Genomic DNA, 14,680 nt, shown 5'->3' on the forward strand with positions numbered 1-14,680 from the left:
AGCATTACATCACCAAGTGCAACGCAAAGTGTCGGATGCAGTGGCGTAAAGTACGCCACCACTGGACTCTACAGCAGTAGAGACGTGTTGTTTACAGTGACGAATCACGCTTCTCTATTTGGTAATCCAGCAGATTGGGGATGGACTGTTCTTGTTCCAAAATGGATGCACATCAGTGCACCAAAGAAAGGACCATAATGGCATGGACAAGCATTTTGGTGTGGAAGACATTGACTGGCCTGCACAGAGTCCTGACCTCATCCTGACAGAACATCTTTGGTTTGAATTAGAGCAGAAATAGAGCAACATCAGTATCTGACCTCACAAATGCGTTTCTGGGAGAACGATCAAAAATTTCCATAAACATTCCTCCAGGCCAACATAATATTAAACCCTATGGACTAAAAACAGGAAGTCACTCAAGTTCATATGATGAGCGTGAAGGGGTGAGGGACAAGCAAATACTTTTGGCAATATAGTGTATGCTCAGTTTTATCGAAGCTAGGATTTGGAAACTTCAGTTTGTTGCAGGTTAACAATTCCTTCAGTTTAAGTCCTCAAAAATGATGTAACTGCACATTAATGATCCAATGCACTAAGCATGCAAGCAAAGAGTGCTTGCATGATGTACTAGACTAGAGTGTTATAATGAATCAAGGAATGGTATGAAATCTGATGTTCAGTATATGAAAGAATGCTAAAAGCTCCATCGAGTGTGTGTGTGAAAACGATTTCCTAAAATAGCTTGATTTCCAGTCTGCTTTAAAGCATCAACACATCTGCTGAGCGCAGTAAAAACAGGTCTTAAAGCTGTGGAAAGAAAACAGATGCATAAATCTCCCATCAGATGTACGTCTTGGGCCCTTTGATGAGGCTAAGCGATCTATTTTTATAGGTTTACATCACTAGTCTCTGGGCTTGCACATCATGTACACTTTGTACCGCTAAATGCTGGCAACAATACAGGAAGTCTTCCGGTCTTTATGACTTCCTCCATGGTGCGGTCCACAGGAAGCTCGATGAATGTAGGGCATGGATGAAGCTTTTGTTCCCGAAGCACATGTGGGAACGGTGATGTGGGCACTACTCCATGCTTCAAGAGTGCTTCCTCAACATTATTCACACTTATTCTATTGCAGTACTGTGCAAAAGTCTTGAGCCATCCCTCGTTTTTTTATACTCTGCTTCCAAGGAGGCAGATTTTTATGTGGTTTTTTTTAAGTGCTTTTAAAGTGCTCAAGCAAAACATCTGAAGGCTTTTCTGAAATTCTTTCCAATGTTGTTTTTCTTTGGACATTGGCTGCTTTTTCACTCATTTTCCATCCAATTTGCTCCAATTTCTTTTATTGAATCTGTCCAAATGTATCAGAAATAGGAAAGAGGGGGGGAAAAGCGCTTCCTTAAGAAATAGGAAAAAAAAGAAAAACAGCATGACCTGACACAGGATCTGAGATATTCGTCTTGCTCCTCTGTTGATCTGTTCAGGCTCTCATTCTTGCGGAAGGGAAACAGAGAAAAGGTGAAGGTATGCCAGATTACACAGGAACTGCACTGACAATAAGTGGCAACAGGAAGTGATGAGTCCAAGTTTGAAATTTTGGGTTCAGTCTAATTTTTCAGCACGACAGTGATCCCAAAATATCCCAGTGCACACGATGCCAATACCTGGAGAGCAAAAACACACGGTGGAAAACTATCAGTCATGGATTGGTCTGGACCTCAACATTATTGAAGCAGTGTGGGATCAGCACGATAGAGAACAGAACAAAAGGCAGAAACATCCAAAGAAGAGCTTTGAATGTCCTTCAAGAAGCCTTTAGAACTATTCCTGAACACTACTTAAGGATATGACTAGAAAGCTTGACTAAGAAAGCACTGTTCATGAGAGGTTAGAAACAGCTATGCTCTTTTTTTCCCTTATTCCCCCTTACAGTTAGACACATTAAACCATAAATAAGCCAATAAAACCTTTGACTACAGCCAGAAACTACTGCAAGATGCTTCTCTTAATCTTACAACGTTCCTTTATTTTTCTCCATGTATATATGAGCCTTAGGGCAAAGTTAATCACTGCAGACTCAGTAAAGTAAGTTTACACACAGTCATGGTATCCATGTGTGTGGGTCCATCCACTACATGACATCTGAAGCCATCTGAGCCACAAACACCACAGCCAACGCAACCATTTTCTAATGTATTTCCAGTTCCTTTTCCTCACCGCCCCCTCTTTCACATAGTGTACATAGCCAAACAAAAAGCCTTTCTCTGTCTTTCCCTCCCTCCCCTTCCTACTCCCGACACCACCCAGCTCTCACTCTCCCTCTCAGCCGACTCGTGAGAGACTGTTTGCTGTGATTATGGATTTGTCTGGGTTATAGGATGCGTATGAAATTAGCTCTGTCACTCAGGAGCTGGCTGGCTGGACTAAAAATGGGGAGGTGGAAACTGTAAAAAACAATAAGTGCCACATGGAGTGAGTGAGTGAGGGGAAACGAGGGGAAGAAGAAGAAAGGAGGAGGGAAGTAAGGAGGGGCTGTGAGGCCTCAGTGCTTTATTTTCTTTGAAAGCTCCCTGAAAACCACAGACACATGGTACAGAATTCCCCTCACAGTAGAAGTGGGAGGGAGGGCCAGCCTTTGCAAGAAAACACCACACACACACACACACACACACACACACACACACACACACTGATAGAGAATATTTTAGGCGAGCATAGAAACTTGGAATTGTGTGAACTCGACACACAACACTCAGCTAACACAAAAGGCAGCACAGAAAGAGGGTGACTTTGAAGGAGCCGGCAGGCCCACGCCTTTACATGCCAGCACATGGAAACCTCATAACATCAAACATCATATCACCTTAATACCTCTATGGGAAAGTGGACAGTCCCACTTTCCACGGGTATTGGTAGAGAGTTGGAGGGGGGTGTTAATCCAATATACAATGTGTTTAACGTTGACTGGCAGGTCCCCTCCAAAAAAAAAAAAAAAAACCCTCCCACTTTCTCATGGCTTTGGGGCCTCTTCCAGGGTGTAGATGGAGGACAAGTGTAGAACTGGAATTTAAGTGGAGTACTGAGAGAAGGTGAAGGGTCAGGTTGAATGGACTTGTGAGGAGCTGTGATCTGGGTTTAGTGTGGGCACAGCGTCCCCGAAAACTGAACACTCGATTGTCTGATCGATAAAGGAAAGGAATGGATTTAAAACGATTACTATTTGTGGCAATGATGATAGAAAATTGATCTTTGTGAATTCATTTTACTTAAAAGTCATGTAGTGGGCCAACAGCAGACCCCCAGGATGAGAAGCCTCTTGACTTTATCACATTAGATAATACAGTGGATGAGCCACGCCATCTAGTGGAACATCTGTGCTCTTGCTGCAAAACCAGATCAGGTCACTCAGTGTGTGCTATCCGTAAATTCAGCTAAAACTGACAAGACACAGAAGAGTAGCAACAGAGTGATGACTACATCCTTGTGATTGAAACTAACAAATTTATACTACATTTGCATTTCCTTTACGGTTTAATTCGAGACAAATAGGGTAAATAATGGAGCGTTTTAATGAATTACTCTGTGTAAACTTATGAGATCGGTTGATGGAGTTCAAAGAAGCCCCACTTGTGCAAAGGAGGATCAAGTTTTTCCATCTCAGAGACCGGCATGCTGAAAGTGTGAATGTAAGCTCAAAAACAGGAGATGGAAAATCTGTGTCAGCACGCTGAACAGCCACTGCCTGCATGGAAATGAGGACACAAGGAATACAATCCATTTATAAAAAGCCTCAAAAATGACCTTGCTCTGTTTTCCCTCTTTCTATTTGACATTATAGAATGCAAATCATTTGCCAAACGACTCAAAACCAGCGCTCAAAAAGCCACATTTTACGTCTTCTTGGTCGGAGCTAAAGTAATTCAGTGAAAAGGCTGCGTTATCATACATTCCCAGCACGCTGAGTTTTCCAGATCATCCAGAATTCCAGTAAAGCACTCTGCTAGTCATCGCAAATTACTGGTGTAAACAATACTGAAACAAAGAACAGAAACGCAGGAGAGCTGATGCAGCATTAGGAAAATATGTTAAACATCAGTAATACCAGGAACAGACTACAGAGCTTTTCTGAACAGTCTATTTTTTTCTTTATTATTTAAACTAGAGCAGCATGCTTTTGGCATCATTCATAATGTGGATAATAAATATTGCAACATCAGCATACTGCAATCCAGTAGGATCTGGGTGAGTGCTAAACTGCTGCACCTCATGCATTACACCTATCAGTTTAACTGTAGGCACAAAGATGGCTTTATTAGCTTTAGTAACCAGGCAGAAATGTAATGGGTCACATGCCGTCACAATTCACAGGTTATTGGTAATGTGTGAAGTGCACAAAGAAAGTGATAAGTTTTCTTGTCTTTTCTTGGCTGACTGTATTGGACAAGCTAGTGAAAATTACAATCCACTGAGAAGTCAGGGAGGCTCACGAACATTCATATTCAGGACAAATGAATCTCATTCAACTCTAAATGAATATGTTTGAGTTCAGGAGGATTATGAGTGCATGGTCAGTGGTAATCATGGCCATAAAAAGCATGAAAATATGTAATTTCACTGATCATATTACTGATGTTAGCATAACAGTAATAGGAAGGCCCAAACCACAGCTTCCTGATGTGGGGGTCAACCAATAGGATCACTCCATCTATGATCATGAACATTTAACAGCGGTGGGCAATATATTTTCCCAAAGAGCCACCATTAGGGCCTGATTGTAGCAATTACTATTATCAGTAACTGTTTATAATACAGAGATTAAATTCATATTGAGCAGAGGTTTAGCTCATTGGTTGGGTCATCCAACAGTTCCCCATGTGGTCCCTTGGGAAAATTGTGCCAACCACTGCAGGATCCAAGTGGTAACATGGATAGCAATGCAATATTTCAAACTACCTCATCATTTGGTATTTCTTCATCATTTTGTGTAAAATGTATCATCATCAAGACTTTGCTGAATGGTTTGAACTGAATATGCTTTTCAGTACATCAGGAGCAAGAACTCTGCTGAAGTTGTAAGTAGTGTGCATGAAGGTTATGCAGTGGAAAAAACAAAAGTTCTTGTAAAAGACAAACGTGAGCTTGATACATTACGTGATCATCACTTGCAGCAGTGATTCTTGGGGCTATGGGATGAGCTCATCCATCCTTTGCTGGAGGAGCTAAAATACTATTTAGAACATTTTAAGCCAAAAAGTATTTCTAGCTTTATACTTAAACCTTCTTTGTTAGCATTAAGTATCAAAGCTAACTGGTTTTAGGTTAAAGACTAATTGGTCAAATTGAGCTTTTGTTAGCTAAACCTGACCAATTAGCTTTTGTTCTTTGGCTAAGCGGTTCTTCTTCCTAAAGCTAACAAAGTGGGTGTGTATGGGAAAATCTTACACATTAGTCTTTGAGCCTACAAGTCAGGTTTAGCCACAAAACCTACTTTGTTAGCTGGCACTGGGCTTACTTAGCCTAGGAAGAAAAGCTAATTGGTTATATTTAGAAACAAAGAATACTTTGTTAGCTTCAACTATGAAGGCTACTTAATCTTTCACGTTTCCTAGGTCTTGTGCTTTTTGCAACTTTAGTAAAGGCCCAGGCTTTTAAAGTATTGGACATGCTAGCCTAATTATAATAATTACCAGGATGCTCAATACCACCAACTCACTACATGAAAAGGTGAGGACAGATGTTTGAAATATTCTCATGAGATCTCATAATTTCACCAAACTACGGAGACCTTTTATGTAATTAGACACTGAGGTGTTTTCAGAGGGAAGACAGTTTCTGGTTGCAATGACGGTGCATATTTCACATTTTTGAAGCTAAATTAAGGGTATTTTCTGTTATCGTCCTAATATTACATCTACTATTAGTTACATTACTATTAAGGGTCTTTATAGTGTTTATCCTTAAAACTCTGCAGATCACTGTCCAGTTAGTCATCTTTGTTGCTGGGCACTTGTAACATAAAACAAAGTAAATTATAACAAAACAAACAACAAAAGTAAATTATGAGCCTTTTAATTTGTATGGTGCAGCACATACAGAGGGGCATCACAGCAGATATACAGTCAAGAAACAGAACTGCTCATCTCAACGATGCTCCTTCTGCCAGCAGACAAAGATTTGCACAACTGCTCTTCACTAATCTAGCATTTAAACATCTGCACATTTTAATCAATTGGCTCCTTTTGCTCCATTTCCAAGGTGAGAAGACCGATCAGCCCGTTGCACGCATAAATCCAGTTTAAATCTTCAGCAGGTGCGAAGAATGTAAACAAAAGGAAACAGACTGTCACTGTTTAAAGCTGGTATCAGGAGCTATAAACTTCACTAACAAAAGTACCCTTGAATGTAAACACGGTTTAATCAGCCATTTATAGCTCAGCCCTTGTAATAGTATATCCATCAGCTCAGTCGTGTTGTTTAGAAATGTTTGTTGGCACAAAAACACAGTCATGTGTACGTTTCCAGCTTTTATTGGAACTGTTCCAGCATTTTTATTGTTTTTTTATTTGGGTGAGGCAGGTTCACTGACTTAAAGGAAACATTTTCAGTAGAAATTCGTAGGTACTCCATCTCTAGCAAATCTTTTGTAAATGCCTGACTTCCTACTACACTTGATAAAACTTCAGAGCCACTGCTTTCCTCATTATCTGGAAAAAAAATCTGTTTTTTTCCGTTCATAATCGGCTTTTTTGCATTTATTCCCCTTGTTTTTCTCTGTGCTGCTGAAATCTCCCATCTCATTATCAGTATTTTCCTCAGAGCTCTTGGTCATGTTTTTTCCACTGTAATCATCATCATCAGAGTTTAAATTCGAACGGTTCATCGCTTTCTTTTGCTCGGTCGTAGCTGTCACGTTTGGAAAATGATCCATATCAGTTGGCCTGTCAGGAGATTCTGTTGTTTCCATGACACCACTGAACGAAGCACTTCCAAGAACATCGGTGTAAGTGACGGCTTTAACTTCGGCGGGGCGCTTGGGCAGCCTGACTATGGCCACAGTGTGATTGGTGAATGTAGAATCGCCGAGCTTTTTGGTGTTTCTGTGTCTTGCCTTCACGTGTTTGGCTCTCACGGAGCGGCTGGTGGAGGTGTGGAGCAGGGTTGCCTTCATCTCAGCAGGTTTGCTTTGGTTGGGTGTCCTTAGCTCTGATTTTTGCTTTGATGCAAATGTGAGGCGCCCTGCTGACCTCAAATAAGCTGAGGAGACTATGTAAGATGCTGATGCTGGATCTTGCACCGGGTATGGCCACCATATTTTGTTGCGAGCCTGTGCTGTCGTGTTTTTTAAGGACTTGAATCTCCAGAAAGTGTAGGGTCTGCTGCTGTTTTTACCAGGTAAGACTAATACAGAATCCTCTGCTGTCTTTAAATGTGGTTTAAGGTCAACACTGCTCAACTCCTTTGGAGTCCATGTTGATGTATTGCTGCTGCCTGGCTCAGTTTGATTGGAAATTCTGAAGCTTCTCGGTTCTGAGGTCTGTCGACTTCCGACTTTAATACCATCAAGATCCTGCTGGAGTCTGGCAGATTTGTCCGGTCCTTGAACTGAAGGTTTGGCTCCCTCGAGTGGTCGAGAGTCGGATCTTTTTGGAGCTTTTGTTATTTTGTAGGTTCTGAATTGTCTGTAGTTGAGGTTTCTGTCCTCACCAGGGTCACTTTTAGGTGTCATTACTTGCATAAACCCTGATACAAACAGCGTGGGTGTTGTGACTGGGATTAAGGTGCTGGGTGAAGGTGAAGAATAAACGACAGGGTTTTTCTCCAACATTACCGGTGGTGTTGTAGTAGAAGCAGATCTTCCTCTTTGGCCAAAACTGTACCTTGGGAGCAGAGCAGGGTAAAAATTTGACATTTTAAACTTATAATGCTTGATGTTCTCAAAGCTGTACTGTTTGGAGTTTGGCTGTTCTTTAAAGGTGAGAGTGGGTGGCTTCTTTACAACTTGCCACACAGGATTTTTAAACTCTTTGAAGCCAAAGATACTTTGTGTGCCCCCTCCTGGTTTTTGGATTTGCACCAAATCTCTTGTAGTTGCATTGACTTTGCTGACTGAAAGAGGTTCCTCACTTCTGGTGGCATACCCATGTGTGGAATAAATGTGAGGTGAAGGGGAAAAACTTGCCATATTCTTCGTTTTTACTGGAGCAAGATGAAGATCGGAAGATTGTTCTGTGATGAGAGGAGGAAGAACAAAGCTGGAGATGGGTCTTTTTAAATCTTTGTGCATCTGTTCATCATTCTGAGCCGCACTAGTATGATGATATGGCAGATTGGAAGTAATTTGCTTTGTTGTATCTTTTGTGTTATAATACCTGGATTCAAATCTGCTGGCAGCAGGTACATCAGAGGGCCTTTGATTATCTGACGTAATGACAGCATTGCTTTGTCCACTTAAAGCCTCTCGTCCATCTCCCACAACTCTATTAACTGAGGTCTCAGGGCCCTTGAAAAGATACTCTTGCATCTTTTTGTGTCTTTGTGTCTGACCATTGCTCATTGAGTCTCGCCCATGGGGGGAATCTGTGATGGATGATGTCAGTTTTTCTGCGCTTGGGTTTGTGTTAATAACGGGGGTGTTTGAGCCATTGCTGATTGATGTTGCGTGAGGAGCCAGATGACGTGTAGAGCTGAGAAAATTGCTTGATTGACTCCCACTCCATGTACTCTGTGCCCCAACTGCTGGAGATTCATTTGTCTCTTTATAGTCACTGTAACGCCTCCTTGGAGTTTCCCAATAACCACTCGTCTGGGATGAAGAAAGAGAAAAAGAAAAAGGGTTTCCAGGAAATTTATCTTCATCCGTCCTTGAAGAATCAGTCTTTGCAACTTGTCCTCTGCTGTAAGGTTTTGGAATATATTTCAGGTCCCACATTTCTGAAAAACTCAAGCTTTGGTGACTGCCAGCTTTTTCTGTAGGTGGTTTTCTAATAATCATTGAGTGGGAATCATGAAAATTTCCAATTAGGGCTTCTTTCTGAGTGAGCGTGGGGTAATTCTCTTTGGACCTCCATCTCTCTGCGCTTTGCCCTCCGTGCTGGGGAGAGGATCTGCTAGTTAAAAAGCTGCTTGCCGGCCTCGCTCCATCTGTTCTATGGCCTCTCTGCACTTTTATTATTCTCACTCGAGACTGCCTGCTTGCTGGGCTGATTTGACCGTCACTGTAAATACCTTGTGTAACCTGTAAAGGTTTTGATTGCAGATCAATGATTGACGGAGTCCCTCTATAATTTCCACTCGTCTCAGTTCCGTCATCAGTTCCAGTGTGAAGTCCAGTTTCTGTTGACAGCAGACCAGTAGAGGCGGGACGATGTTGGCTATATGGAGTGTAAAGTTGTCTCCAGGCATTGTACGTCGCTCCATTGTGCTTCTGAGTTGCTGTGTAACTGGCTGAAAGTGAAAACAGATAGCAAATTATAAACTAAAATATTTTACATATCATATAACCTGGCAATTGGATGACTGATAACTCTAGCAGGTTTAAAGCCCGTGTTATGTCTTCTTGAAAGAGGTCTGATGATTGCCAAAGTTTCACATAATGAGGTCATTGTATCTACAAGTAATCCCTTTGGAAGCTCTGGTTTCAGGCTGCTGTAGATTCTCAGTTTCAGGCTTTGCCCCCCTCATTACACTGTTAAAATTTGATAAGTAGACTTCAAATTTTTTTTATGTTAAACAATAAAATATTGGGTGGTGTTGTTTCAATGGACTCTGAAAATAGGCCACTGTCTTTTCGTTTGCTCTTGCTATAGAGCTCTTAGCACTGGCAATCAGGCAAACACCCAGATATTCAAGGAATTACAACTGGTACGAAACAACTAAGTTTTATTGTATGCTGATGATATCCTACCCTCTCTTTTAATGCTAGCAAAGAAAGCCATGGTGAAGTGGATTGGCAAGGATCATCACTACATTTCTATGTGGAAATCTCAGAGGTTGTGAATCTGGAAAAGCAGCATCTCATCTCTTTGACATAGTTTTTTTTTTTTTGCTTTTGTTTGTTTACTTATATTTAAAAATGTAATAAAAAGAACAGTGTTATGCAAACTTTTCACCCCATGTACCAAAAATGAGAGCTTCACAGGATATTAAACTGAATACATTTTATATAACCTTAGTTTTAAACCAATTTGATTTAACTGACATCTTAACTACGACACTTACAGCAAGTTATTATTTTCTAGAGTCACGGTGATCTGTTAAAATCTTTGCTCTGGAAACAGTCAAACATCCACAGGAAGAACAATCTAAACACAACAGAACTGAAACACTGAACACAACACCGCAGAATTAAAGATGGGGAGCTAAGCAGTCTTGTTACTACAAATGTTTTTTCATAATTATTAAATGAATCATGTTTGCGCCACTATATTTAATGAATAAACATTAGCTAAATCCACCGATTCAAATTAAATTGTTTGGCTGCTATGCTATCATCTGCTATTCAACCCTTCTGTTTGCAAGAGGAATCAAGTCAGAAGAAAGTTAGCCTTTAGAGGGCGCTCAGCTTCAGAAAGTGGATGAACTTGGCAGTCTGCACCATGGTCCTGTGACTTGTGAGTCATGCAAAATTCTCTGGCATCTTAGATTAAAAACAGATTCCTGACTGTAACACTTTTATTTCATAATCTTCCCTTATATGATGCAAGATTACTGTTGCTGAAGATGAAATGTTTATTTTCTTCCCTCACAACAGATGGCTGCCCCCCCTGCCTGAAAACCCCAACAATCTTCTCTCTATTATTGCAGGATTTTTACCTTTACAATTTAAAGTGACTTGAGGGGACAGTTGTTGTTGATACTTTATAAATTTAAAAAATGGAATGAAATTAAAATAAGATCCTTACATAAATGACCTGGAAACTGTTTGTGACATCCCTGACATGCCTGATAAAAGTGAGTTCTGCCATCATTAACACCATCAGCTTTGTTGAAATAAATACTATGACTCTCCAGCTAACACGTGCACACCAACACCCCACAACAGCCATTAGGATGAGCATGCTTGGGCTCACCTCTCGCAGAATCTGGGCACACAATAAACAGCACGATGGCTGCACAGATCGGCACAAACACAAGGACTCTGGAGAGATAAAAATGTACACCCAAATGTAGATAGATAGATAGAACTGAACTGTCATCACAAATAATTGCTAGTGCTTTTCAGATGTTTTATCTGCATGTGCAAAACCCCCCCACAAAATACTGTGTACTATTTACCTCGGGTGAGGAGCAAAGTTGCCGAACATGATCAGCAACTTTTTTCCAGGTTTATACGACTAGTAAAAGTTGCAGCAGCGCCGTTAGTCGGTATCTTTTACTTGAACCATGTAGGGGATCTTGCAGCTCTGCTGGTGCTTGTCAGTCTGATTGGAGGCAATACAGTTCACCTGGTCTCAGGTGAGCAACTTCCTGGAGCTAAGAGCAAAGGGCTATTTGTTGTTTTACTGACTTCAGTGAATTTTATGTAAACTTTCATTTTTGTCTACACTCCTTTTTCCTTTGAAAGGCCGTACATTTCACCTTCAATTTACTTATCAGCTTTTAATTATGACAATAATAAATTCAAACTTTGTTTTGTTTTTTTATCAAAAGGCAAATCACTAAAAATCCACAGAAAGCTTCAAACTGTGTTTTTAAAAAATGTGTTTATTTTTATAAATATTAAATACTTTCATAAAAACAAACAAAAAACAATAAATATCAAAACAGTTGCATCTGTACATAAGTGGGGCTGAAAAGGCTGCTTTGGCATCACAGTTTTCTACATTTTCTCTCTCATTTGAGGGCAAAAGCTACACAGCGGCCAAACAAGGAATCAAAACATTCACAGTGTCCACATGGCTTTATCATCATCGCCATCAAGTCCATTTTAAGATGATTCGTCACTCATACTGCATTACTCTGGGGCCATAAGGGGCTGCTCAAAACATGTGACAGGACATCATGGTGAGGGCCCTCAGGTCTTCACTGGTCATACAGTCTTCTGAAAGAAAGAGAGAGCACATTAGAAAATAATGAAAAACTTAATTCAATGTGATGTGCTGGGAACTGCAGGAGCTAATAAGATGATGTAACTGTTGCACTGAGGTTTAGATCATGTTTTTAAGGAAACCTCCCTAAAGTTAAAGAATGTCATTATTGAATAGATACACATGCCAGTTCTTACAAAAGGTACTGACGAAAGAGTGATCAAACCAAACTATAGTGTGACTAAGTTTGCATCTCTTTACAGCACTAATCATTTACTTAAAATAAAAAGTTGGCTATTATTTTCTTTTTAGTTCCTATAGCAGTTGGATCATTCATGTGAAGCTTTTTTCCTTAAGATTTCAGAATAAAATCACTAAATGGATACAAACTTGAGATTTTTAGATGATATTTTGACAGTCTGCTTTCGCTGATACTTAATCAAGGATAAATATACCAGTGAACGTATCATAAACCACAATCAGGGTCTCTCTTACCTTCTCTTCTCTGCTGGCCCTTGCCGCTTAATGCCTGCCAAACTTTCTTCAAAGACCGCCGGAGTCTCCCGCCTCCTGTGCCCGCGGAAGACTCGCTCTCCTCGGCTGAAGTCTCGGGAGCTGTCGCTTCCTCCTCGTCGCCTTGAACCTGATCGTCCACCTCGGGCTCGTTGAGGAGTCCCGCAGCCGTCAGCCGCTCCAGTGCGCTCTCGTCCACCCTCAGCTCGGCTCGGATCTTCCCATGATCGGAGATGGATGTGATGTGTCGGCACAGCGGGCATACGATCAACCTGCCAGCCTCCAGATGCGCATCTCCGGGTCCCAGGGGCCTGGACAGGGCCAAGAGGCAGCTCTCGCAGAAGCTGTGCTTGCACTGGAGCTCCCGGGGACACCGCCGACCCGCGTTGTAGGTCTGGTAACAAACCCCGCACTCGAGTTCCTCTGCGCACATGTCGTTTTCTGATGCTGGCGTTTCGTCCTAAAGTTTGAATGAGTCAGAAGGCAAGCTTTCAGCTTTATTCAAACTGCACCGAGAGAGGCGGGGCTTGGACGTCCCGTCGGAAACCTAACCTTTCAGACCCAACTAAACACGGCCGATGAGTCACAAGCTCCACGTGATGTAACGATACTGCTGACAATGACGCCATGAGAAGTGGTTCCAAAACACACAGACACACACCCAGCTACAGTAACACAGTAACAAGTGTGTATCTACACAGAATATCCACATTAAACATACAGAGTTTGTTTTCATTCCTGAATCTCTCCTTATCTCTCACACACTCCTCTATCACTGTGCAGTACATGACAGGCAGGAGGGCAAGATACAACAAGTCAAGCTCTGTGTAGACATTTCTAATAGTCCCAGGAAGTTATCTTCAGAGATCAGAGAAATGTCTTTCACATATCAGACTAGGCTTTTCCTTCTTATCTCCCTCTACACACTACATACAAACACACACTTCACTTTCACAAACACTGAGGTTGTGTATGTGTGTATATGCGTGGGTGACGTCGGCTCTTCCCTCTCCACAGTAATCCCCCAAATAAAACTCCTCCTTTCAGATAATCCAGCCCTAACTCCTTTCATGGTGATTTCCGCTGTGCCACAGTCTCGGCCAAAAATCACAAACCCAGAACCTCTCCTGTTCTCTCTGTTTGTGTGTTTCCTTGTGTGAGTTGTAGAGTCTTTTGTTCTCTCTGTTCTTTTTACGCCTTCCCACTTTTTCCCCCTGCATTGATCTTACTGTACAGGGTATAATTATGTAAAGCACCAGGTCTCTTTAATCTTAATACTCAAAGGAAAATGGGATCATATCCTGTGAAGTATTTCGTTTTTGTTTTTTTTTTTAGAAAAGGGGTGTTTGGGTTTTTTGTAATGTGTATGTACATGAACCACTTTTCACCTGTTTAACTACAGTCATTATAAGAGACACACAGAACTTATACTGAAATGTTCCGACTAATGTTTCAAGTCAACAAACCTAACCAGGAGTGATGCTCACTGATGCAAATATCCAATTAGCCGGTCACATCGCAGCAACTCGATATATTTAGGCATACGCCTGCCATGTAAACTGGAGCTGCCAGGGATCGAACCACCAACCTTCTGAATGGTAGGCCTGGTCTACCTCCTGATCTACAACCAGGCAGATATAAAGGCAAAATGGGCTCTAACTGGTTTGCTCATGTCTACTTGAGAAGTAGGGCGTGTGTCAATAATTTTAAGGGCTTTCTGAATCTTGCACAACCAACCTTTAAACACAGCATGTGTGATACAAACAAACTAGGCCAACGTCAAAGAACACAAGGGACAGACCTCAGGTCTGTCCCTTGAGCCCTCCACCTGAGCTGTTTCAGGTTTCTGAGCTGGTCAGCAGGATCTCAGTAATGCTAAAGAGAAAGGAACCAGCTGTCAATTAAAAACCAGTGATGGTTGTGAAATGCACTACACACAGGCACACACACGCCCAGGTCTTGGTCTCCAGATGCCACGTTTATTTATTGTTTTCTTTGTTATGACCGTCCACAGTCTGACAGCTGTCGGTCTCAGCTGATTTCCAGCCCTCCTCCGCTCCTCTCCCGTCTCACTATAAAAGGGAAGGAGACCATCATCGGTCCAAAACACCCTCAGCTGTTCTCACCTGCGTCTCCAGCA

General features: G+C 41.6%; 1 protein-coding gene across 2 annotated transcripts; it reads right to left on the minus strand.

Annotated features, from left to right (window-relative positions):
* Window positions 1-11,691: 11,691 nt before the first annotated feature.
* LOC118454993 (RING finger protein 227) lies at window positions 11,692-13,017 on the minus strand. Of its 2 annotated transcripts, none has more exons than XM_035912492.2 (2): window positions 12,523-13,017; window positions 11,692-12,038 (listed from the first exon to the last, which is right to left on the minus strand). In XM_035912492.2, exons 1-2 carry the CDS (start codon window positions 12,971-12,973, stop codon window positions 11,980-11,982), a joined length of 510 nt encoding a protein of 169 aa, XP_035768385.1. In that variant the 5' UTR covers window positions 12,974-13,017; the 3' UTR covers window positions 11,692-11,979. The 2 variants fall into 2 exon arrangements, with proteins under 2 accessions (XP_035768385.1, XP_035768384.1); XM_035912491.2 differs by having other exon boundaries at window positions 11,692-12,041.
* Between the last annotated feature and the right edge of the window lie 1,663 nt (window positions 13,018-14,680).

The sequence above is a fragment of the Neolamprologus brichardi genome, chromosome 3, assembly GCF_056152115.1.
Source record: "Neolamprologus brichardi isolate AB-2024 chromosome 3, ASM5615211v1, whole genome shotgun sequence".
Classification (NCBI taxonomy): Eukaryota; Metazoa; Chordata; class Actinopteri; order Cichliformes; family Cichlidae; genus Neolamprologus; species Neolamprologus brichardi.

Excerpts from the sequence above, each read along its gene's own strand:
- LOC118454993 (XM_035912491.2), bottom strand. The coding sequence starts at position 12,973 with ATGTGCGCAGAGGAACTCGAGTGCGGGGTTTGTTACCAGACCTACAAC. Across the intron at positions 12,042-12,522 it reads GGGCCAGCAGAGAAGAGAAG|AAGACTGTATGACCAGTGAA; the intron begins GTAAGAGAGACC and ends TCTTTCTTTCAG.